This window comes from Artemia franciscana, chromosome 20 (genome assembly GCF_032884065.1).
Source record: "Artemia franciscana chromosome 20, ASM3288406v1, whole genome shotgun sequence".
Taxonomy (NCBI): domain Eukaryota; kingdom Metazoa; phylum Arthropoda; class Branchiopoda; order Anostraca; family Artemiidae; genus Artemia; species Artemia franciscana.
In genome coordinates, this window is record NC_088882.1 from 8,631,355 (window position 1) to 8,655,684 (window position 24,330).

At 33.8% G+C, this 24,330-nt stretch overlaps 1 protein-coding gene across 1 annotated transcript in view; it reads left to right on the top strand.

Moving 5' to 3' along the window:
• LOC136040410 (protein sidekick-like) overlaps nucleotides 1-24,330 on the top strand; it is a gene marked incomplete in the record, with an annotated part of 274,067 nt that overhangs the window by 104,195 nt on the left and 145,542 nt on the right. Inside the window, 2 exon segments of the mRNA XM_065724684.1 lie at nucleotides 18,000-18,150; nucleotides 20,373-20,500. Coding sequence (XP_065580756.1) covers nucleotides 18,000-18,150; nucleotides 20,373-20,500 — 279 coding nt within the window.

Below are 24,330 nucleotides of genomic sequence, written 5' to 3' on the forward strand. Positions count from 1 at the left end.
TTGGATAAGTCAGCAAAATTTAATTAAGAAAATGGACCAGAGACTAAAAAAAGTAGAATATTTATGATTGTGTCCTTTTGCACTTTTCATTCTCTTTGATTGTTTATATTGATGTTTCTCTTGCTCTTTTTTAGTTGGGAGGGGGGCGAGGAGGGTCATAGAAGCTTTGAGCACTTTGAAGTCAAGTGCTGTTGGTTTGTTTTTTGTTAGTTTTTTTTAACGAGCCTTCATGGATTTTGAGAAAGTAAGTTTTTATTATTGTTGTTCTTGTTATAAGACTTCAGTTTAAAAATACTAACGTACTGAAAGCCCTCTCTTAAATGGTAGAGACTTGTATTAAGAGTCTCAGCATCATCACTCTACGCATGATCGCCTAAGACTCTTAATTCAATTCACGTTTGGATGTTTTGTTGTTTCTTGAGATTAATGCTAGGGTTTTGCTCTGGTTGCCGTTTTCGTACAAGTTTGAATTATGAATAACTACTTAAATAGCGACGAAGACCACATTGCTTTTCTATATCAAACAACCACAACTTAGAAACAATAGGGAATTTTTTTTCAAGACAGTGGAATTCAATTCGGTGAATATTTCGGCCCTATGTCCAAGGGTCTTCTTCAGCACAACACCAGAAATATATATATATATATATATATATATATATATATATATATATATATATATACTTATATTAAAATGTGAAAATTATATTAAAAAAAAAACTTTAGAAAACAGCTTTATTCTTACTTATTCTTTACTTTACTTACTTACGAAGTTAAACCAGGACTTTTTTTTCAATTTTTTTTTATTAGATAATATTATATTTTTATGTAGTGCAAATTTTTCGGTGTGAAAGTGGTAGGAGACTTAACCTTTTTTTTGGCTGTTATAAAGGGTATTTATGAGACAAGACCTAACTTTTTCAGGGTTACAGACAGGTGGGTAGTATTTATGCAAAGCGGACTCATAGGGAAAATAATATCTGCCACAGGAACATGTTTCGGTAGAAAAAAGAATGTTGGACCTTTTTCCAGTGTTTCGATTTCCTGGGGTTCCAACGTTCTAGAAGAGAGGTTAACAGTAGCGGCTCCAGGAGTGAATCTTGGTGAATAAACACGGTTTCTCATCAAAGAAAAATTTCTCAAGCTTTCTAATTATTTATAAAGTCGTTCCTTTGACAAGCAAAAATCATGGCTAAACAAATTTCTTTCTAATCTAACAACTTGAGATTAATAGGACAGGTTTTCTACCAAAAAATTTTTTCTAAGATTTTTCTTTCTGAAGAAATAATGTCTTTTTTGTTTTTTTTTTGTCCTTAATAATATGGACTAAGGTTTTTAATTGTAGTGTATGAGCGATTTCCGCCTCGTTCCAGGTATTTAAATGGGTTTTATTGGTATTCATTTTAATTTTCACATTTTAATGTAAGTTTATATATATATATATATATATATATATATATATATATATATATATATATATATATATATATATATATATATATATATATATATATATATATATACATATATATATATATATATATATTTGGTGTTGTGCTGAAGATGGCCCTTGGACATGGGGCCGAAATATTCACTGAATTGTATTCCACTGTCTTGGAAAAATTTCCCTATTGTTTCTAAGTTGTGTTTGTTCAAATAACTTCTTTTTTATGCTGGAAAGACAGCATAGTCCGTTGTTTCGTATGGGAAGCAATAATACTTTATAACTCATGATAATGTACGTTTTATTCCTTATGAGTCGACTTTTCCTCTCCAAACTTACTACGGCTTACAGTTTCCTCGTACTCCATCATTGGGGTCTTACTTTTACTTTCTGATAACTTGCAACATAATCTGAAACACGGTTCTAGAGTCTGCGCGAAGCTGCCAATCGTTTCTTATGTTCAAAAAGAATTTTGGAGACTTTCTAGCTAATAAATAATTTTTTTTTCGGTTGAGTTAGGGTAGTATTTTTGATTGAAAATCATATGCTACTCTCCTACATAACTTTCAATTTAGGGGATTTTTGCGGTGGACTTCTGAATTTTGTTCATATTTTATGTTAGTATTTTTTTCTACTCTGTTCCTTCCTGACCAATGACCCCTATGGAGGAGACTATTTTGAAGCTGATTCTATGTCGTTTTGAATTTATTGTTAAATAAAAGAAGCAGGGTCGTATCCAAGATTTTTTTTGAAGGGGCTTTACAAAATATTTTTTTCGGGGAGGGGGGGGGGGGCAAAAAACTTTAAAGCGCATCAAAAATTTGTTTACGTTCATTTTGTTACTTTTTTACGAGTCGGACAAACATATCAGGAGGGGGGTTCAAAACCCCTGATCCCCCCCCCCCCTGGATACGGCCTTGAAAAGAATTCAAATTCAATAACTGGCTACTTATTCATAATGGTTCAGAAGAACAGGAAGGCATGAACTCTTCTAATTCGTCATATAAACGAATTGATACAGCGCTCTCCGTAATTTATGCAGGGTTTTCACTCCTTGGGATGTATTCTATGATCTTCAAATTGGATTCCTGGGCATGTAATCTTGGGAAATATATGATATGACGATCTTGGGATGTATGCTTATATCTAAAGTTACGCGGTAGCAGTATATTAAACACATTTATTATTATTATTATTTATTTAATTGGGTCCGTATTTCTGACCTATTTTTTTTTTCTTTAAGTAAATCTTGAGATATCAAATTATCAGTAACAGCCTTTAAATTTTGTAGAAGCCTCCTAAGGTGTGAAAACCCTATAGTTATGATACTGTTTTACGAATTCGAGAAATCTGGTGAATATTGACGTTTACTTGAGGAATTAGTCAAATTTTGAATTTTTAGTTTTGAAAGTCAAATAGTGTTTCCACGGTTTAGAAATTCTTAGTTCGACAAAGGTCTCGGTTGGGTATTGCCACCCTGTGGTGATCTCTGTCTCGGTCCACAGCCTATATTGACACCAGTTGTAAGGAGTCGTATCTTGCCCATAGAAGGATGTCAACACACATCTTTAGACTAGGTGTTAACCTCCGGCACTCTCAGAGCCAATCAGCGCGGAAAGATTTTGGCTCTATTCCGGGAGTGAAAACAGAAATTTCTGCTGTGACCGCCGCTAATTCTGGCACTAACCCCCCTCCCCTTAGTAGGATTGTATAAAAATGATGTTAGTTCATTTGTTAATAGATATGCATATCTATTATCTGTCCATGGGCTCTATATAGGCTGTGGAATCCAGTTTCCAACGGTGAGAGTGTCTATTTTTGACGCAGTGCCAATTAATGTCGCGACGATAGCTATGTGTTGCTTTTGAAAATTTTGCGCAAATGGTGTCTATATAGGTTGCGTCTCGGTTGGACGACACAGGATCATTTGGCGTGCCCTTAATCGAATGTCGTGGGTGACACGTTTATTTATGGCTCGATACGTTTCACTATACATGTGTGACAGTTTGAGATGCCAGGCTACTCTCCTATATAGGATAATAACAAATTCGTCAAATTTGTTGATTTTGCCGAAACGCTTGGGGCACGGCCAATTAGCCAAATTGGTCAGGCGCACATGTTATACACTTTCTATAAAGTTCATTTAATATTTTTTTTTAATTTTCCAAAACGATTAGCTATCAAATACAAAATTTCACCAGACTTAGTATCACAGTTGTCACCAGGTCTATGCCAAAATTAATTTGGGATATCAATCATTACCTCAAAGCAAATTAATTACTCTTTTGAAGTAATGTCCGTAGAAGATTTGAAGAAGATAATTAGTCATTAGGTTTATTCATTAAGGAAATTAGGCGAGTTTGTGGGATAAATCTACTGATGTATGAATCATTAACTGATGAAGAAGGGGCTGAGAAATCTGTAAGAAGATCAAGAACTTTATTTAATGGAAAATAAAAAGATAATTTTTATTTCATTTGCAGGAAAAAGTATTTTACTGTTAAGTGCGTTGCCACCTAAAATTTGCTATTTAAGAAATTCAATTAGTAATCGAATTAGCTCAGTAGTAATTCTTCAATTAGTATTTGAAGTGGTTTCAACTTCAAATTACGATTTTAATTACTACTTGAATTATTTCAAATTAATACAAAGTCACTTCAAACGAACCTGCAGTAATAAGAAGATTTCATTCCTTCTTTTGTCTCTAAGATTTTCTGTACATAGGCGTTTATTCTTTGAATCATATAACACCACTATCTTATTACAACCGATTTAGAGAGGTCCTTCATTCTGTTTTCTTTCTTTTTTTAACCATTTCTTCTAATTATGAAAGCAGTACAAACCACAGCTTAGTTTCTTGTTTACGTTTCAACTTATATCATTTTTTGTTTTAATTTTAGATAGTCTTTATTCTCATGTTCAACTATCATTTCGACTGTTTTCCAATTTAAGCCCCATTAACTTACTGATAGTTACTGATATAAGATATTTATATTGCTCTGTATACATCCCTCTCCATCAAAGCCCCCCCCCTCCAGAGGAAGAAAGGCCAAAAGGTCCCTAAAATCCTTCCATTATTGAAGACGAAAAGGTATAACATAATTTATATTACTACTGCTTCTCGCAACGCACTGCAGTAACATGCCGCCCGAGGCCGACACAGCCGCGTACGCTGTTTCCCCATTGCAATCAATTCAAAGCTTTACTTTTTACCCCCTCCAGAGAAGTTCTAATATCCTTCAATCTCCTCCCTTCGACTCGTTTCAGCCCCATTCGGGGACGACCCATATTCTGTTCGGTCCCAGATAGGTGACTGAAAAGAGCGGTCTTCGGCAATCTGTCATCTTTCATCCGCAATACGTGTCCTAGCCCTCTAAACCTTTCTCTCATTATTGACCTAGAAAGTGGGATAGAACCATATTTTTCGGACAACTTGTTGTTTGCTAAGTCGAACGGGTACCCAAAACCACCCATAGACGTTTCTTCTGGTTGTCATTGTCATCTAATTGTCATTGTCATCTAATTAACAATTGAAAATTGTCATTGTCATCTAATTGTCATCTAACAATTCCTCCTCCGTCTTCCAAAATGTCTACGCTTCAGAGCCATACTTGACCGTGGTGCTCAGTCTAGCTTCCAATATTCCATTCATGGTTCGCAGACATAACTTCCTATTCTTCCAAAGATGTTTCAACTGTGAAAGAACACTCTGTTCCTTGGCTATTTTTACTTTTCAAATCTTCACCTCATCCATCATTTTTACTTAAAATACCACCGTGGTAAGATTCCACGTCTTGACTGATCTTCTCGGTACCCAACATTGTCTTTTCACCTTCATTTATTCTTAGTCAAAGTCACTTAGTTGTCGTAATATTAATTTTTAAACTCAAACCCATTTTTTTTTTTATATTTTCCCGTAGTGATTTGAGTCTGTAATAGTTTATATTTTTGTTTATTATGTTAATAAAAGTAAAAAAAAAAGTCAAGTCATTCCTGGACCCCGGACCTTCAGTGATTTTCCTCTTCTCTTTCAGATTGTCGTCAACTTTTCGTTCTTTTCTATATCATCTCCTATAACTTTGTCACGGTTAACATATTCTCAAAATGCTCTGCCCGTCTCTCTTTAGTACATCCCTTATCACTAATTGAACCCCCGTTTTTATCTTTAACTTGGACAACTCCAGACTGACTTGTCCAGACTACTTCCTCTCAATTTCTTAACATGTCAATACAATATTTACTATTCTGCCGTCTGACTGCATCTTCGAGATCTTCTGCAATTTTATTCATGTCCTCTTGTTCACATCATCTTAATTCTTAATCTTCTTCTTCTTCTGCCTTCTCTACTTCATTTGTTTTCCTCTTGTTCTTGTATTATCTATCGCTGAAATACTTCTTGTACAAACCCCTCTTTTTTTCTACCAAGCTTAAATTGTTTTCGCGAATATTCCTAATTGCGTTTCTAACTTTCCTCTCCAAGACACAATATGATACTTCGCAAAATATTTGTCTGAAATTATTCCATTCCATCTTCTACATTGTCAAATTTTAGACTCCAGTTTCATATTCAACTGTTCCTCGAAAGTTTCTTTCAAATTTTCCTCCTGGAGTCTACCAGCGTATTAACTTCCTGGAAGGTATTTACCTTTCTAAGTTTAAGTTAATTCACTTTGTTTAAGTCATTTTATTTTTATAATCCTTATTTTTTACCATTATTTTCCCCAGTAATTCTCTTTTTTCAACACAAAATTACCGTTTTATTTCTTTTGCATATTCAATTTAATTAATTGGATTGTTTAATTCACTGTAGACACTGTATTCAATGTTATCCCCGTCATCCCCTTTTAAGTTCAATTGTACTGATATTTTTAGCTGATCTATACCTCTGACAAGTCTTTTTATTATTTTCACTGATTTGCTGAGACATAGCATTCAAGGGATCGGAAAAATACTTATATTGAATAATCAACAGTTTTTTTCCTTTGAAACATGGATTTGTGAGCGTGCTCCCTCTCTAAAAGTAGGAATTTTTCTTACAGAACAGAAACATTTTCATCGCATTTTATGAATTATATTTTTATAATCCTTATTTTTTACCATTTCCCCAGTAATTCTCTTTTTTCAACGTAAAATTACCGTTTTATTTCTTTTGCATATTCAGTTTCATTAATTGGTTTGTTTAATTCAATTGATTTCTTTGTTGGGATTGGCCATTTATTCTGCTTTTGAATCTTTCTTTTGTATAATTTGACTGTCGCTTTTGTTATTCAAGAAGAAAGTTTTAACGCTTCTATAGAGCGTACTTAAGGATAAACTTATTTAGCCTCGGGAAACAAAATTAGAGACAAGGAGACTAGATTCAATTTCTTGCAATTCCGAGACCCTCTGAAGAAATAAAGTGTGGGCACGTATTCCGGTGACAATTTTTTTTCCAGACAGAAATGTTTTTTTGCAACAAGTGGTATTTAAAATTCTCCACATGCTATGAGCATTAGTGTTGGTCGTTTTTTTTTTTTTTTTTTTTTTTTTTTTTTTTTTTTTTTTTTTTTTTTTTTTGTGGGGGATGTGGTAATTGTAGCCTTAATCTCAGTTTTAAAGGCTTGAATTATATTCCAATCTTCTTGAACTTTTTATAACGTTCATTTTAAATTACCGATACAACTTGAATGCATCAAATCTTACGAAAAACACTGATAGACCGAATTTGAGCCATTTCACAGCCAAATATCTAACATTTATAAATGTTTCTTTTTTAAAATAAAATTTCTATATACTTTTAGTTTTCAAAATATAGATGCAGGTGGTGACTCAAAATATTAATACCTTTTTATGGGATTAGGCAGCTCTTCAACTCTATTTTTACAAAAAAAAGAGAAAATATTGTATTAGCGTTAAATGCGACTCCGCCATCGATAATTGAAATTGGCTCTTGAGATATCTTCAGTTCGCGAGTGCCATCTTTAAATCCGGAAAGCTTTGCCAGATTTTGATTTTTTATTTTCATTTTTTTTTTATTTTTCAATTTTCAATTATAAACATCACTCGGCACCCTTGTTATTCTACTTTTTACATTTTCGCCTCATCTACCATTCCCAATAATTGACTAATAAAACCACCCCACTAAATTTAAGAATAAGGAAACAAAGCGTTGTCTTGATTGGTACGAAACCATGTCTTAATTAACGAGGGGTAGTAATAAGAGTCGTTCAGGGCTGTTACCCCTTGTGAGTGATTTTTTATATTGCCATAACTAAAAAATTGCAAAATTTTCGCATAAATCACTAGATTATTGAAGAAAATCACTACATCAAAACAAAGTACTGTCTTGATTTGTAAGAAACCTTGTCTTAATTGACGAGGGGTGGTAATAAGAGTCGTTCAGGGTTGTCACCCTTTGTGAGTGATTTTTTATGTTGCCAAAACTAAAAAATCACTAAATTTTCGCATAAATCACTAGATTGCTGAAGAAAATCACTAAATCATCAAGAAAACCACTAAAATCTAGTGATTTCTTTGTCATCATGTGGCAACCGGGGGTTGTTTTGGGCAATAATGTGAAAGCACACTTTGACGCTAAAGCAAAACAGACTTTTATTTTTCATGTGAGATAAGTTTATGGGTGTCATGTGCATCATTAGGACCCAGTATGCCCTAGTCCTTTACCAAGCTTAATCTTTAAGTTTATGCATATGTTGATGCTTTGCTTGAATCAATTAGTTGTTGGCTTTGATAAAATACCCTTGTGAGAGAGTATTCCTGATGAATGATCAATGCCAAATAGAGCTATTTTCTAAGTACTTTTTCAAATGTGTTTCTACCTTTTTGCAAATTTGCATAATTTTTTTTTTGCATTAGATCATCTAAGGGTACTGATTTTGTTGTTTGTGCTTTGAACGAGTCATCAAATTATGACTGTGTTTCTGGCGAGGAGAAGCTTTTCAAATAATTTTGCAAAATAATAGTCTGCTTATCTTTTTCTTGGAGCTAAGTCTACTTGAACGTAAAAAAATCTTTTTACGTAAATCTTTAGAAATGCTTATATTTGGCACTTAAAATGTTGTCAAGATGTCCGGCCATGATAATTTTTTACTTTTTTATATGCTTAATTTCGCAGTTTTTAAGTCCTACCTTCTTATACTATGCCAGAAAAAAAATTGCTGCTCAACTGTTTTCGCTATTGGTAATAACTCCTCCAAGGGTAATAATTTTTAATATCCTGTCATAGGTTCTGGAGATTCCCTTTTGTGGTTGGTCGAGTGCATCCTCGGTTATATAGGTCCATTTGAGAACCTTATCCTGGCGGAAGATCAGAAATTTGTCGGAAAGGATTGAAAAAATGTGAATGGTTTTAAAAGCTAGCTTTCTTTAATCCTTTGTTACATTTTCTATAGAGAAAACTTAAAAAGGTCTGTACTATACTCATATTTTGAAGAATAGAAAGAGAAAATGTTTTTCTAACGGCCTCATTCAAGTTTTAGTAGGTTCACCTAGTTGTAACATTAACTAGATAACTATTCAGTTTAGAATTACGTTTTAACCATTGGCTGTTTAAAATTATATACAACTTTTTACAGCAATGAAGAATTCTGCTGTGGAATAGCAATAATAATTTATTTATAACCCACTAATTAACACAAGAGAAAAGCAGAGGACAAAAATAAAAAGAAAGGAAAAATATCATGGCTTTTCTTCACTTTTGGGATTTTTTTTTCTTCCGTTAATTTTTTTTTGCTCTTAGAAATTCAGTGTGCAATATATGGTAATATTGTTTGCATGATGTGTAATAAATTAGGTTCATAATCTGATACTGCGGCGCTTTTATGAGGTAAATAAAAAGTAGTTTTTCCAAATGAAAGTAAAGAACGACATTAAAACTTCAAATAAACAGAAACTATACCTTATACGAGGTTAGATGCCCCCTTTCTTAAACCCCTGGTCTTTGGGCTTAAGCTTAATAGTGCTATGCTGAAAACATTTGTGAGTCAAACAAAACTAGTGAGCTAATTGCATTTGTTTTTTTATTAATTAGTTTTAAGTTTTTTTCAACTGAAAGTAAAGAGCAACAATAAAACGCAAAACAATCAGAAATTATTCCGTGTATGAAGGGGTTGCCCCCCTCCTCAATACTTGCTCTTCCTGCTTGAGTTTTTAGCACTTTTAAAAAGGTTCCTAATCTAATTAAATGGCCCTTGTGTTCCAGGAGTCGTTTGTAAAAAATTGGGGTATATAGTCAATCTTTAGCTTAAAGAGCAAGGTATTGATTAATTAAGATTCCTTTACTTTTAGGGGGTCGGAATCAGCATAATAAGCCAATTCTTTTGATATATCTAGAACTTTTAATTTACGTTCTAATACAACCCATTCCGATTTTCTAGGACCATTAGTTCGATACGATCATCTTAAAAAAAAAGAAAGAAAAAAAAACACGTATCCTTGATGTCTTTTAGCAAAAAATGCAAAATTCCACATTTTTTTATATTTTTTATATAACTTGAAACTTCTACAGTAGAATTCTCTGATACGCTGAATCTGCTGATGTGATTTTCGTCGAGATTCCTTGGCTTCTAAGAGGTGTTTCCTCCCTTTTTCAAAAATTAGGCAAATATATCAGACTCGTAGATTTTGATGGGCAACACTAAACTTGAATTTTACATACCTGGAATCAGTATAATAAGCCAAGTTTTTGATGTATTTGTTGACATATACTAAAGCCAAATTTTAGTGGGCTAAGGAGGGGATAAGACCCCTTCGGAATTTTTTTTTTTTTACCTAGGTTAGGATTTCTAAACAATGTTTCCGAAGTTCGCTTGAACTGTAATGTTTTGCTCTGAGAGCTTAAGCATTTTCACGATAATATTGGATTAGTTTTCCTACGCCCTAGCAGGGAAACTATTAAAAGTTTGAAACTTTGTTTTCAACCATTCTATTTTGCTCTTGTTTCTTATATAAGTATCGGAAATTTCTATTATGCATGACTTATTTTCTCCCGGCTATATTTTCTGATGTCAAATATTCCTATAGCCTTTTCGAATCCTTGTAACTTTTATATTTGGCTTATTTGCTAGTTCATGTTTTGGCCCAGAGCCAATTAAAATGATTAAAATTAATGCTTCTCTATGACTTTAGAGATTAGGTTTATTTATTTTAAGAAAGTGGTCTCGCAAAACGATACACAAAGAGAAAAAAACTTAACAAGAAAAAGAAGAATAAAAAAATGACATAAGAAAAAAAAATGCGAAAAAGCTAACAAGACGTTGATTTGACGTTGAAACTGTCTCTATTCATTGCTGCGTGGTAGGGTCACAAAAAAGCCAAGGCTAGCAAGTATTTATCTATATTTTGAATCGTAGTATAAGTTATTTTATTCAAGGGAGCTAACAAAGGTATATTCTAATTATACAGATCAATGGACATATAGATGCACTAGCGTGCAATATTTACGAACCCATTGTTCGGTGTGTAGTTACAGCTGCAGGGAGGCTTTGATTTGACAGTTTTGACACATTTTTGACTTGACTCGTAGGGTGCCAATCTTTTACCAGTTTGAAAATAAGAAACATTTTTGTTTTCTATCTGTATGTAATCTCAACCGTGAATTAAGTGTTTGAAATTGTGCGAGTTTTTCAGTCTGTTCTGTTTTACCTGCTTGCCGCAGGAGTTGCAATTGTTGTGACTTGTGGTTGCTGCGTTATCACACACTTTTTTGGATTAAATAGCTTTCAATTTTTATTAAAGTCGTTATTGAATCCCCAAACCGTTTGTAATTACTATAATTTCCGGTTGGTTAATCCCGCGGTCGGTATCTTGCTATTTTTAGAAATGCAATTTTTACTTGTCAAAGCTACTATATCATTGCATGAATGACTAGATTTCCCTATCCGGTTTTATAGGCCATGAATAGGCAGGCCATGAATAGGTTCATAATTGGTTAATTTGTAAATATAAATGTGTTAACGATTTTCGTTGCCCAAGGCTCTTGAGTGCTCCTGAAGCCATTTGGAGCGTCTTAATTGACTATGGGCGGTTATAAGAGCCGTTCAGGGTTGTCACCCCTAGTGAGTGATTTTTTATATTGCCAAAGCTAAAAAATCACTAAACTTTCGCATAAATCACTAGATTATTGTCAAATAACAACATCATTGTCAAATCCCACACTTGTCAAATCACAACGTCAGGGAATGCTCAGCCATTGTGGTTCCTCTAGCTAACTATCAACCAGTGCAGATTTCCTATTAATTTTCATTAAACACTTCATTTTTGGGGGAACCCCAAATATGGTAGTTTTATTCGATAATTCGAAGGGAAAATCAAGGGTTTTTTGGAGGAGGAGTGGGTGTTAATGAGGCCCTTGTGTGTATCCTTGTTTTAGGTAATCGCTATTAAGCGCGTACTATTCAGTGGAAAACATAGGAATTGCCGATCAGTAATTTCATTAATCAATGATAATAAATTCGATAATCAATAACTTCAGAAATCAATAAATTCGTTAATCGTTATTCGTAATCAATAAGCTCGTTTGATACTTTTATGATTGTACAGTCTTGTGAGCAATGTGTGAACTTTCAGATAATCGTTATTAAGTAGACTTTCCAATGCAAACATAGGAACTGCCGCATGTTCGTTAGTTTATGATCCTTTGATGATCAATGTTTTATGATTTTGCGAGCATGGTATGCTCTTTCAGATAATTTGTATCAAATGCAGTCTTTCTACTGGACAACGTATGAATTGTCACATCGGTATGTTTATTATGTGCTCTACTTCCGGGATCAAAGGTTTTATAATTTTATAATAGAGATTTCTTTGTCAACAAAATTCATTCTAATTCTGTTAGCTTAGACATCCAAGGACCAATTAGGTTCCTACCCAATCCAAAGAGAGTTGGCAGCTTTATAAGAGTGGAAATGGACGCCAGCACAAAGAATCACCAACACTAACTAGCATTTGGCGTTTCTTGGCAATTTTAAAGCCTTTGATTATTTTTTTTCTTTTTCAGGAACTGATTTCATACTTATTGCTACTTTATTTTCACTACTTACAATGATTGTACTAACTTTATCTTATTATTACACTTAAAAAAAAGTCCCGAAACGCTAATCGCGAGAGGGCATTGGATGTTTTGTTGTTGACATTAGCCCCAGTTTCCACTCATGTAAGTTATCCAAGCTCTTTGACTCAACTGAGAACCTTATAGCACGTTGCTTCTCTAACACCCCTTAGGGACGTTAATCCCAGTTTGGGAACCTGTGACTTAGCTAACAGTGTTTTGTAGCTATTTTTATGGCCAATATTATTGAAGCTGAGTAAGGAAATGCTGTCTCTAGATGGTATTTTTGTTCTAAACCTGAACTAAAAAAAAACAGGGACTGTCAACACTATGGCAATGTAATACCTGATTCCACGAATCCTTATTTTAGCAGGCATTTCCCAGAATAACCCAAAAATAGGAAGGTTTGCAACGTAACACAGTCTTCAAAAATATCATCCCACGTTGAAGATATTAATTGAATTTTTAATGGCAAAGTTTCTACATACAATTTTATTCATATAAAAGGAGCTTGTATTTAGTTTTTTTAATGTTTGACGCAAAAAGAGACATTGCAGTAACTTGAATATAAACTGAATGGAGTCTTCTTTTTCATTACTAGAGATCCCTGTCAAATTCATGCTAAATTTAGAAAAACAAATTCTCGGAAATTTAATTTTGCCCAGATGGCATTTGATTTCTGAAGAATCGCCTTCAAACCGTTTCTCTTTACCCTAAAGTTCAAACTTTCGTCCAAGAATCATTCGAGAAAATGGCCTGATTTTCTTCTATATATATTTTTCTTAGTAAAATAGAATTTTTCCAAATAATTTGATGTAATTTTTCCGATTGTGGGGGCTGTCGCCCCTATCAATCTCGCGCTTGGCACTCCAGTTTAGCTTTTAATAGCAACGCTTGGATATTTACAAGCTATTAATTTCGAGCTAATAAATACAGATTTCCTAATGGGAAGGGGACTGTCATTTCCTCAGTGGCAAAATAGCATATTTAATTCTAATATTTTCCTCCAAATGAAGGAAGGTTGGTAATTCTTACTTCATATTTGCCAAAAGCACTTCTCATGGAAAGCATGAAAATGTGGGCTTAAAATACAGTTTTTGTGGCTTCAGCCCCCCCTCCTTTAAAAGAGAAACCAGTAACCTCCGTGCTCAACCACGTCACATTCCATAATCGTTACTTAACTGGATTAAATAAAAAAAAGTTAAAAAAGAGCAACATTTAAGCTTAAAGCGAAAAGAAATTATTTTCTATATGAAGGGGACTGCCCCCTACTCTATAGTCCACTCTTTACGCTGAAGTCCGAGTTTTTATCCCGTTTAATTAAGAGTGATCTTGAAACACAAGGGCCGTTTAATTTGGATCAGAACCTTTTTTTTAAAATACTCAAAACTTTAGCGTAAAGGGTGGGACATGAAGAATGGGGCATCCCCCTCCATACACATAATTATTACTGTTAGATTTAAGTTTTTATGTTGCTCCTTACTTTCAGTAGAATCCTTTTATTTAATTTCTTATCGTTTTTTAGATGATCCCAGGAAATCTACCTCTCCTTCCATTGAAAAACCCCCCTTGCGAAAAATTCCCCATAGAAAGTTTCTTGGGGACGGTTCCGTTTTAAAATACTCCTTAGCATACTTTCGTTTGAAAAAGACTTATTTAAAAGTTTTCAATTTAAGTTCTGATAGTTTTTCAGGTCATGGTGAAATCTTCCCCCTTGTGTGGAAAAAGTTCACCCTGTGTGTAAAATAACCACATGGGGAATCGCTCTTGGTGATAATACCCCCATGGAGAATTTCTCTAATGGAAAATCCCCCTTCCACGTAAAAATCCCCAGGGAATTCTAACTCTGCTAAAAATTTCCCTCGGTTGATACCCCAGATCATCTCCAAATGTAAGATGGGGTCGCCAATGAGAAAGAAAGACAAAGAAAATGATTTTTGTGTATGAATTCTGGCAAATTCCCACCTCCCAAAACTTCCCTGGAAAGTTCACCCTCGGAGACTTCCATCCCAGTAAGAACTTCACTCCAGGGAAAAATGTATTTTCCAGAAAATACCCCCCCTGAAAATCTTTTGTATTCTTTCCAGTAGCAAATAATATATATATCAACAATGGAAGAATTTCATAACTTGTGGCCCATCCTCCGAAGGGTTTGGGTGGACCATGTCATCTGCTAGAAAATAGTTATTGGACCTTTCAACTATACTGAACAAAATAGTTATCTCAAAATTTTGATCGGGCGACTTTGGGGGAAAGGGCGTGGGAGGGGGGCTAGTTGCCCTCCAATTTGATTTGGTCGGAAAAAACACGCACACATCCATGCCCAATCTTCTTGGGATAAATCCGAAATTTCGTTTTGTTGCAGATAGGGACATGAATGATAGAGATATAAATCTCAGATATAGATTTTGTCATGCAGCGGGTTTGCCCCCATTTTTAGGAGCGTTCACCCCCATTCAAAGTTCTGCGAATTTACTTATTTTAATTATTTTTGTGTGTTTAACATATGAATTAATGAATTAACTTATTTGGAATCGCCATAAAAGTGAAATTCTTTTGATGGCATATTACTGGCTTATTTTTATTTCTGATTATCATTGACAGGATCTCTTTTGTTCGCACACAAAAGATTGTGTATTATATATATATATATATATATATATATATATATATATATATATATATATATATATATATATATATATATATATATATGTTTTAGATTTTTGGTTACTATGGGAACGTGGTGCTCTTTATTTACAGTTCGTTACCACGGACTGTTTGATGAGTAACATGGTCTATATCTTAAAGTTGAAAACGGAATGACGTTTCCAAATGACATTTTTTGATCTAAATTTGGCGCACCTGATAAGGAACTTGGAGAAACAGCAGAATCAGCACTCGAGCAGTATAATTTAGGGGATCCCTTTCATTTCTCTGAGTTGAATATTTGTGTCGCTTCATTTGACCACAAATATGGACATTCTTGTCCCTAGAAAAGTCCTGATATGAATTTGCTGGTGGGCAATAAAGTATTTATTTAGATGAGAAAGAAGGAATAACTTTGTGAAATGGGCTTTGTCGTTATGAATGATTTCGGAAATTTGAGTTGGAAAGCACCAGCTGTGGCAATTTATGAAGGGAAAAATTATTACCCTTTTATGCTATATTTGCAAACAGAAGACAATCCATAAGGGAATTTTACGGAAATTATGAGGTTTCTTTCAAGAAGTTTCTGTGAATAAATAACATAATATTTTTTCACTTGGAGTCGAAAATGTTATAGCTCCAAGTTAAAATTAAGCTGAATCATCACCAAATCGCCCTTTGTACATTTCTTTAGTCTTAAATTGGCTGCAGAGATATTTTTTTCATCACATAAATAATGGCACATGTGCCACTGGTCAACCATTTACTCTCTCCAGAATTATTTTTTTCTGTAGAGTCGCGTTTGTTGAATCTCTCTTGAAGGAATTATTAGACGGGTTTCTGCGGATTGCCTTCTCCGTGGAGAGACCTTTCCAAATGTGCGAGCCCGACTCAGTGCGAGTGCGAAGTCCCCTCTTGCAGGTAATCGGGCTGCACTGGTTTTAGAGGTTGATGAACGGTTATTTTCTACAAAATATTTTGCGGTGCTAAGTTATTTAAAACCTATGGCTTGGTATGCTCATAGACAACCCAGGTTTTCTCCCTAGAATTGTTTCTGTTCACCGTCGTTTTAGGAAAATCAACAGAAATTTCTGGTCGTTTTTTAAATAGTACTGGGAAACCCGGCACCTCCTTCATGGAAAATTCTCTTTCATGAAAAATTACTCTATGGAAAGATCCACCCACGTAACCCCCTGTCCACGACTTCCAGGAGAAAAATCCCGCCACCGCAATAACCTGTACTATGTGTAAATTATGGGCAAAGTTGACAACTTGCAGCCCTTCCCTCGGGGACTGGGGGGGATTAAGTCATCCTTAAAGACATACTTATTAGATTTTTCGACTATGCTGAACAAAATGGCTATCTAAAAATTTTGATCGGGTGACTTTGGGAAAAATTGAGCGTGAGCGGGGGCCTAGTTGCGCTCCATTTTTTGATCTTTTGAAAAGGGCAATATAAATTTTGTTTCCGTCCGAATGAACCCTCTTGCGATATTCTGGGACCACTGGATTGACACGATCACCCCTAGGAAAAAATAAACAAACAAACAAACAGAAGCACGCATCTGTGATCTTTCTTCTGGCAAAAAATACAAAATTCCACATTTTTGCATATAGGAGCTTGAAACTTCTACATTAGGGTTTTCTAAAAAGCTGAATCTGATAAGATTCTGTGATTTTGAGGAGGTGTTTACCCCTTTTTTCATAAATGAGGCATGTTTTCTCAGGCTCGTAACTTTTGATGGGTAAGACTAAACTTGATATAACCTATGTATTTGAAGTCAGCGTAAAAATTTTATTCTTTTGATGTATCTATTGGTATCAAAATTCTGTTTTTCAGAGTTTTGGTTTCTATTGAGCTAGGTTGCTCCTTACTTAGAGTTCGTTACCAAAAACTGTTTGATCCGACCGTACTGTGTTTATGTGCGTCTGTGCGTGTTTCTTATTGGCTTTTAGAATATTCAGATATCAAATTGTTTAAATTATTCCTCTATAAAACGTGTCTTATGAAAACAGGCACAAAAGATGGATTTTATTATGATTTTTGCCGATCTACCAAAATGTTTGGAATTTCGTTTTATGCGCACGTATGTGTTCGCGTCTATTTTTCTTAGTATGAATATTCAATTAAATAAATAAATAGTTAATTTTTTGATGATTTTGATTTATGTGTTCATAAAACATGAAGTGGGAATTTACCAAGATTGTGTTAGACACATATACTACTACAAACTCACAAGTGATAAACTAGAGTCTGAAATAGGTAAATTGGGTTTTGTAACAAAGTCTAAGAGAGGTGAATTGAATTCTTTTAGAGTCAGAGAAATATGAAGTGGGAATTTACCAAGGTTCAATCGGACACAGCCACTACTACCAGCTTGTACGTGGTATACTAGAGTCTGAAATACTTGTGTTAGGTTTTTACCAAAGTCTGAGAGAGATGAATAGGTAGAGTAAGAGACATATGAAGTGCAAATTTATCAAGTTTCAGCGAGACGCAGATACTACTACCAGCTCCGAAGTGGTGCTACCAAATTGCAAGTATTATACTAGACTCTGAAATATGTAAATTAGGATCTTACCAAAGTCTGGGAAAGATGAATCGGATTCTTTTTAGAGTTAGAGAAATATGATGCGGGAATTTATCAAGTTTCAATCGGACACAGCCGATACTGCCAGCTTGCACACGGTATACTATTTATTCCACTTTGCAAACATTCAAAAGTTCTGCTTTACTAAGGTTGTTTGTTCCTTGTACCTTAATCAAAGTTGACCCCTGTTTTCTACTGTTTTCTAGAACAGTGAGTGGTATTGTGAGTATTGTTAGTGGAAAACGTTGCTAACTTCTCTGTCTTTCAGAAAAACCGGTATTGGTGGAAAAGGTATCCCCCGAAACTGCTGGAGACTTTGGTCGACCTTTAAGCTTACCATGCGAATCAACAGGAAATCCGACTCCTATTGTAACTTGGTATCGAAATGGTGAGAATATCGCAAATATTACTGGTCACAAGTAAGTAAATATATGTCTTCTTAATCATTATAATCAATTATCTAAGACGATAGTATTTAACTAAATAGTTTAGAAATTGCTTTGGAAATATTAAGGATTTGAGATTGCTCCCGCTCCTGTGTGACAAAACAAAACCAGAATTGTTATTTCATAATGAAAAATAGCAAAGATTATTAACTATGATATTGGAAAAATAAAATATTGATCCCCCCCCCCCCAAAAAAAAAACTTATGAAAAATGGCTACGTCATAACATATTTACCTCTCCCCCCTCCAAGGAGCAACTGAAATATTCATTTTAATTAAAATTTAATGTTAAACTTAACGATTTAGTTTAACACTTTAATAATCAAAGTTAAGGAAATTCAAATCTTGTTTTTGTGGGAACAGAAAACTTGCATTATTACGCTTGTTTGTTTGTTCTTGTTTTTTTCTTAGTTAAGGAAAATTTACCGCTGAAATAATTAGGCTTAATAAGTTGGTATTTTGGAAATAGAAAAGAGGCGAGAGAATCATTAGAAATTCATATGAATCAATGATACCATGAATACTTTATGTAGGCACACTCAGAGGAGCTTGTTTATACTGCTGTTGGTCCCGGGGGATTAGTTTGTCAAAAATAGTAAACACTAAAATATGTTATTATTTATTAAATGCTATAAATCAGTAAATACAAATTCAAGCCATATAGTTTTTTAACATAGGGGTTTGGGTGTGCCCTCTGCAGTAGGTCTTAATCAGCTGATCACCTTTGCAGAGAAAAGAAATGTTTAAAAGGCAGGGATTTGGAATTTACCAAAATTTTTGGTTCACCAAAAAAATTTGGTTATAATTTTTACCAGCTCCGACTCTGAACATTTTCAATATAGCAACTCCAGCTGGGGGTTCCGAGTCCTGAAACTTTAAATATAATTTAAATATTAAATATAATATAATTTAAATAATTTAAATATTACTCCGAGCTGTAATACTTCCCTTTTTGTAAAGGCTCCTTTTCTTCTCTTTTAGTAAAAACTACATAGTTTTATCAAATTCTTTTCTAAATTTAATTTTAATAACCCTCCGACTCCATTCAATAAAAAATTACAAAAACTCCGACTCCACGGCTCCGACTCCAAAGGTCTGGTGAAAGGATGCGTAAGAAGATGGAGGTAAGAATGGAAGAAATAGAACTCTTCATTCTATATGGGAAGAGAAGAAATAATTCCCTTATATGAAGAAATAATCAATAATTTTTTATTCTGTACAATAATTTGTTTAAATAATTTTTATTTACCAGTATACATTTTTTGCCCTTTTCTCTGGAATACGAATTCTTTTGGAAGAAAAGTTTATTTAATGGCAGTATTAACGTGGTAGATTAGAAAAGTTAGTTGGAGCATCGAATTGTAGTTTGTTTTTTAGTTTTGTTTATGAAGCCATGGATTTTTTTTTGCGCAGGGGCTTGTCTGTGCCTTCTTTGCTGTAGGTTTTTATTAACTGATCGGATTTTCAGAGAAAGGAGATGTGTAAGAGGATTTAAAAGCAGATGAAGAAGATCTGGAATAGAAGGGATTACTCTATGTTACTCTTTACTATATAGGGGAAGAGAATGTAGACCAGTCGTTACACTGGAATGAAATTCTTACCTTCAAATGGGCTGTGATTGAAACTATTCTATCTTTAAATGCGCTCCGATTGAAATTATCCTACCTCCAAGTGTTTTCCGATTGAAACTATCCTATGTTCAACACCACTACTTTTCTTGAGAGCTTTCGAAGTTTTTAAGATTGCTTTTATAGTACTTTAAAAAGAGGTTATAGAACAGCAAGCAAACTGTAGTTTGCTTTTCTTTTTTCTTTTTTTTTATACTAGAAATCCACTGAAAAACTTGTTTTAATCACATATAAAATTTGAAGACATGTACGAACCCCTCTTTACATGACGACATGGGGTTTGGCTACTTAAGTTTCTTAACTTTTTTTGCCGTTTGTCGTAGACTTTGAAATAAGCACTTTTTCAATGACTAGTAAAAAAAAAATGTTTAATACGGCTAATATAATTGAAAGACAATTACGTTTTCCAAAATCTCTCCGAAAATTGAAATATACAAACGTTAATACTAAACATAATCGTTAAATTTGGTTAACTTTAATTTTCGAGGAAATTCTGAAGAACCCTATTTTCTACCCGAGAAATTCGGGAAGAGTGAACGCACTGCTGAAACCAAATATTTTTTAAAGGTTTGTTGTTGCTGAGGATGGTTCACTGATTATAAATAATGTCAAAACAGAAGATAATGGGATGTATCAGTGCTTCGCCCGGAATAAAGCAGGGGAGGCAACGGCTTATACTTGGCTCAAAGTAAAAAGTAAGTATATTAAACCATTGACTCTCTACTCTGTCATTTTTTGTTTATACTCTGTCTATTCCTCTATGGCAAATGTATTTGTTGTTTAACCCATCGGTAGAAGACCCATTGGTATAACCCATTGGTAGAATGGGTATTAGAATAACCCATTGGTAGAAGCTTTAACCCATCTCCGTTTCACCGCGCTTCACGGCCTCACCGTGTTGGAGAGGTGGAAACGGTGGTTTTTCCTTAACCTGGAATTCGCTAGGCCAAATGTGTGGAGGGCTCTGTGGTCTGCTAAATTAAAAAAAAAAAAAAAACAAAAAAAAACACCAAAACGCCATGGTCAGCCACGGGCTTGTAATATGAAACAATTAAAGTAGCAGACAGATTAGTGGTAAAAAAAGAAGTCTGGTGACTCAAACACTTTCCATTGCTTTGATTGGTTTAAAATTTCGCACAGGTAGTGCAATCAGGTTTCAAAGTTGGGGTTATTTTAACGTTACAATGAAAGAATTAGACTGCATTTCTGAGATACTTCCCACAAGTAAAATGTTTGGCTCACAAGACTACGTTACAAAAGCAAACCAGTGGAATTAAGCCACACTTTTTGCTATTAGCTCTCTGATCCAGGGCCGTATCCAAGGTTTGTTTTGGGGGGTGGGGGAGGGAGAGGGGTATTAAAGGATTCCTTTTTTTGGGGGGGGGGTAATTATATTCATTTTTGTAACGTTTTTTCGAGTCGAGCAAACATTTCGGGAGAAGGGGGGTGAAACCCCCTAAACCCTCCCAACTCCTGTATACAGCCTTGCTATAATTCTTATGATTCCCGATGATTTTACTGTAGTTATTTTTCTATTGATAATAAGAAATTTTAATAAACAATTTATCATACGAATTTTTCAAACATGTTTTCGTAACATTAAAAAAAGTAAAGCAAATTGACATATTACTCTAGGCTGTAGAGAGTACCGTAGGATGCCAAAACAACGCTCTTCATATTATCTCTCTGTTCCTTATGGTCCCCTATTATTTTACTACACAGTTATTTTAAAGAGTGTACAATTTTTTAAACAATAAACCAATTATCATATTAATTTTTTTTAAATCGATTCTTTTAAAATCTTTTTTTGAAAGAAAAGTAAATTGATGTAGCTTTTTCCCTTTTTTCCAATGTTATTTTTTGCTCCTTTCAGGTTTTGACATCACTTTTATTTAAAAAAAAAACTTTTTTGTAAATATGTTTCTTTAGTTTAAGTACTTGGGACAGAAGCAGACGTGTTTAAGACCAGTTTTTCTTTTAACTTTATAGATAAGGAAGTAGCGTTAACTAATTTTGATAAAGAATTCAGATCTTGTCGATTCTCAGCATTGAAAATCTATCTATCTTCAAAGTACTTCAGAATTTCCCTAAATTCTTTTTAAACACGAATATGATATGTATCTTATATCTTGGAGGGGAATTTATTTCCTTTAAAATAGCCCATTTTTGGGTAATTAATTTTAATACCAATAATTCTTCCCCTTGTGATTTGAGTGGGTGCAATAAAGGCCACACAAACTGATACTAATTGTACGAATTTATGTGTGGAATTAGTTTTCCGTAAGTTCTTCAATGATCCCAGGAACGCGGTTGCTTGACAAATGCTCCAAAAATCACTACAAGATTAATGGGTTTATCAAGCCAATTTGCCTAATTTAGAATAGTCGTTTCCTGCTTTTTTTCAATTTCACTTTTTTTTCTAGTTCGAAACCTTTTTTTTTTTTGCCCAAATTTTGAAGCTGGAACCTGATACGATTTCAACATCTTTTTCAATGTGCATTTATGTTTTAAATTGATGGTTTTAAGGGAGGGATAGGTTAGAGGTTAAAAAAAACACACGAAAAAAGATATATCATTAAAATGTAAGGCGTCATGACAAAACACAAATATTTTGAGATTCCAGGGAGGAGTTTGGCAGCTAATATTCCTCACAACTCACTTGCAACTTAATTTTATACCTCACCTTCAGCCCCATCATTTCTTCTTGTGCCTCACATGCTGCTTAAATGGTGTTCTTGGAGGTTTTTACCCCTTAACTAATTTTTTCACGAACAGTCTTAAATATTTTTCCATAGTAAGATCACCAAAGCCTGTTTCCAAGTATCAATTTTTTCTACTTCTTAGGTTTATATTTATATTAGGTTCTTGAGAATTTAAAGCGCCGAAGCCCTACAGGCAAGTGCGTATTCTCCTGATGAGCCCTTGTATTGGATGGTCGCCATTGAATTATTTGTTTGATTTATAGTTTTAAATATTTGGTATATGACGACTTATATTTACTTACGACACGACTGCCTGTCCATGGACTATGCTTTGCGGTTGATTGTGTATGGCTATGCTGTTTGACCTATGTAATTGGATGGATGAGTAGGGTTAAGGCCTCGTTCAAATACTTATCTATATTAATTACTAAAGTAGGAAAACAGTCTTCCATTCTCTTTTTTTATATTTTATTTATTATATATTATTTGTTATTTAACATTTTTTTAAATTTATATATTTTGTGTTCGGTTTTATGGTGTGTGTTTGTCTCTGTGTTTGTGCTGTTGGATTGGTGATATCTTTTTTAATTATGTTAGGCTTATGTTTATATTAGGTTTATAAGTATACTCATTGCTGGATCAAAGTATACCCAACTTAGAATTACTCGGACATACTAGTTTTCAGTGTTTTTTCCCTTATTCGTAATGTTTCCTTCTATATTCGATAGTATAACTTTCTGTTTTAATTTATTCTAAAATTTAAATATAAAAATGTTTAAGATTCGTCAAAGATATAATCTTTGATACTTCTGAATAATTAATCTATAATTTAAATTTGGACATAATCAGAGCTCGATTCTGGAACTTCTCACTGCACCAACAAAGGGGTTTTCAAACAGAAAATTCGAGAATCATGTAACCCTATTCTGGAAAAAAGTTTCGGTTCTCGAACATAACGCATGGCTTTAAAATATACCGGCATGTGATTCATTTGATATAATTTAATATAATTTAATAATAATAATAATTTATTTATAATAATTTAATAATTTATAATAATAATTTAATAATTAATAATTTATAATAATAATAATAATTTATTATAATAATATAATTTATAATTTTAATATAATATCATTTGATATAATTTAATTCATTTGATAAATTCATTTAATATAATTATTTTTATATAATTCGTTTCTTGAATAATTCAGTTTTGGAGCAGACTTCAGAATTAATTGTGTTCGAGAGCCAAAGCCTGACTGTACTCTGATATTTCAGTTCCCCTAACTATCGCTTAACATGCTTAAGAATTCTCTAAAATGTTGCTTCTTAACTTCCCCCCTCTCAGATACTTCTCTTACCAAAAACTTAAATTTATTCATCGTCGTGAAATGGAAATATTAGGGGGACTCTTCTTTATTACTTTTGGCAGTTTCTTTGAATTATGGTTTTTTTCAACTCGTGATTTGAATGACGAATCGAAATTTTTTTTTAATAAGACATCCCTATCCTTTCTTTGTTTTTCATATTACCCTTGGAAGTGCTAGTGTGGTTGTCGCTAGTGTTGATGTGATAGTCCTAGGCAAACTTGTCATAAATTCTGTATTTGTAACTTCTTGGCGGAGATGCCTTTTCATTGACATTGGCGATAGTACATTTAAGTTAAAAATTTTCAAACCATTTAGAGCTGGGTCGACTCTGGCTGAGCTTACAGAGTCACTCCACTGACCTCGGTTCCAAACCAACTGACGAGCCCCGAACCCCACTGGACCCATCATAAGTATATTCATACGTGAAAACTACGATTTTCCAAGATTTTT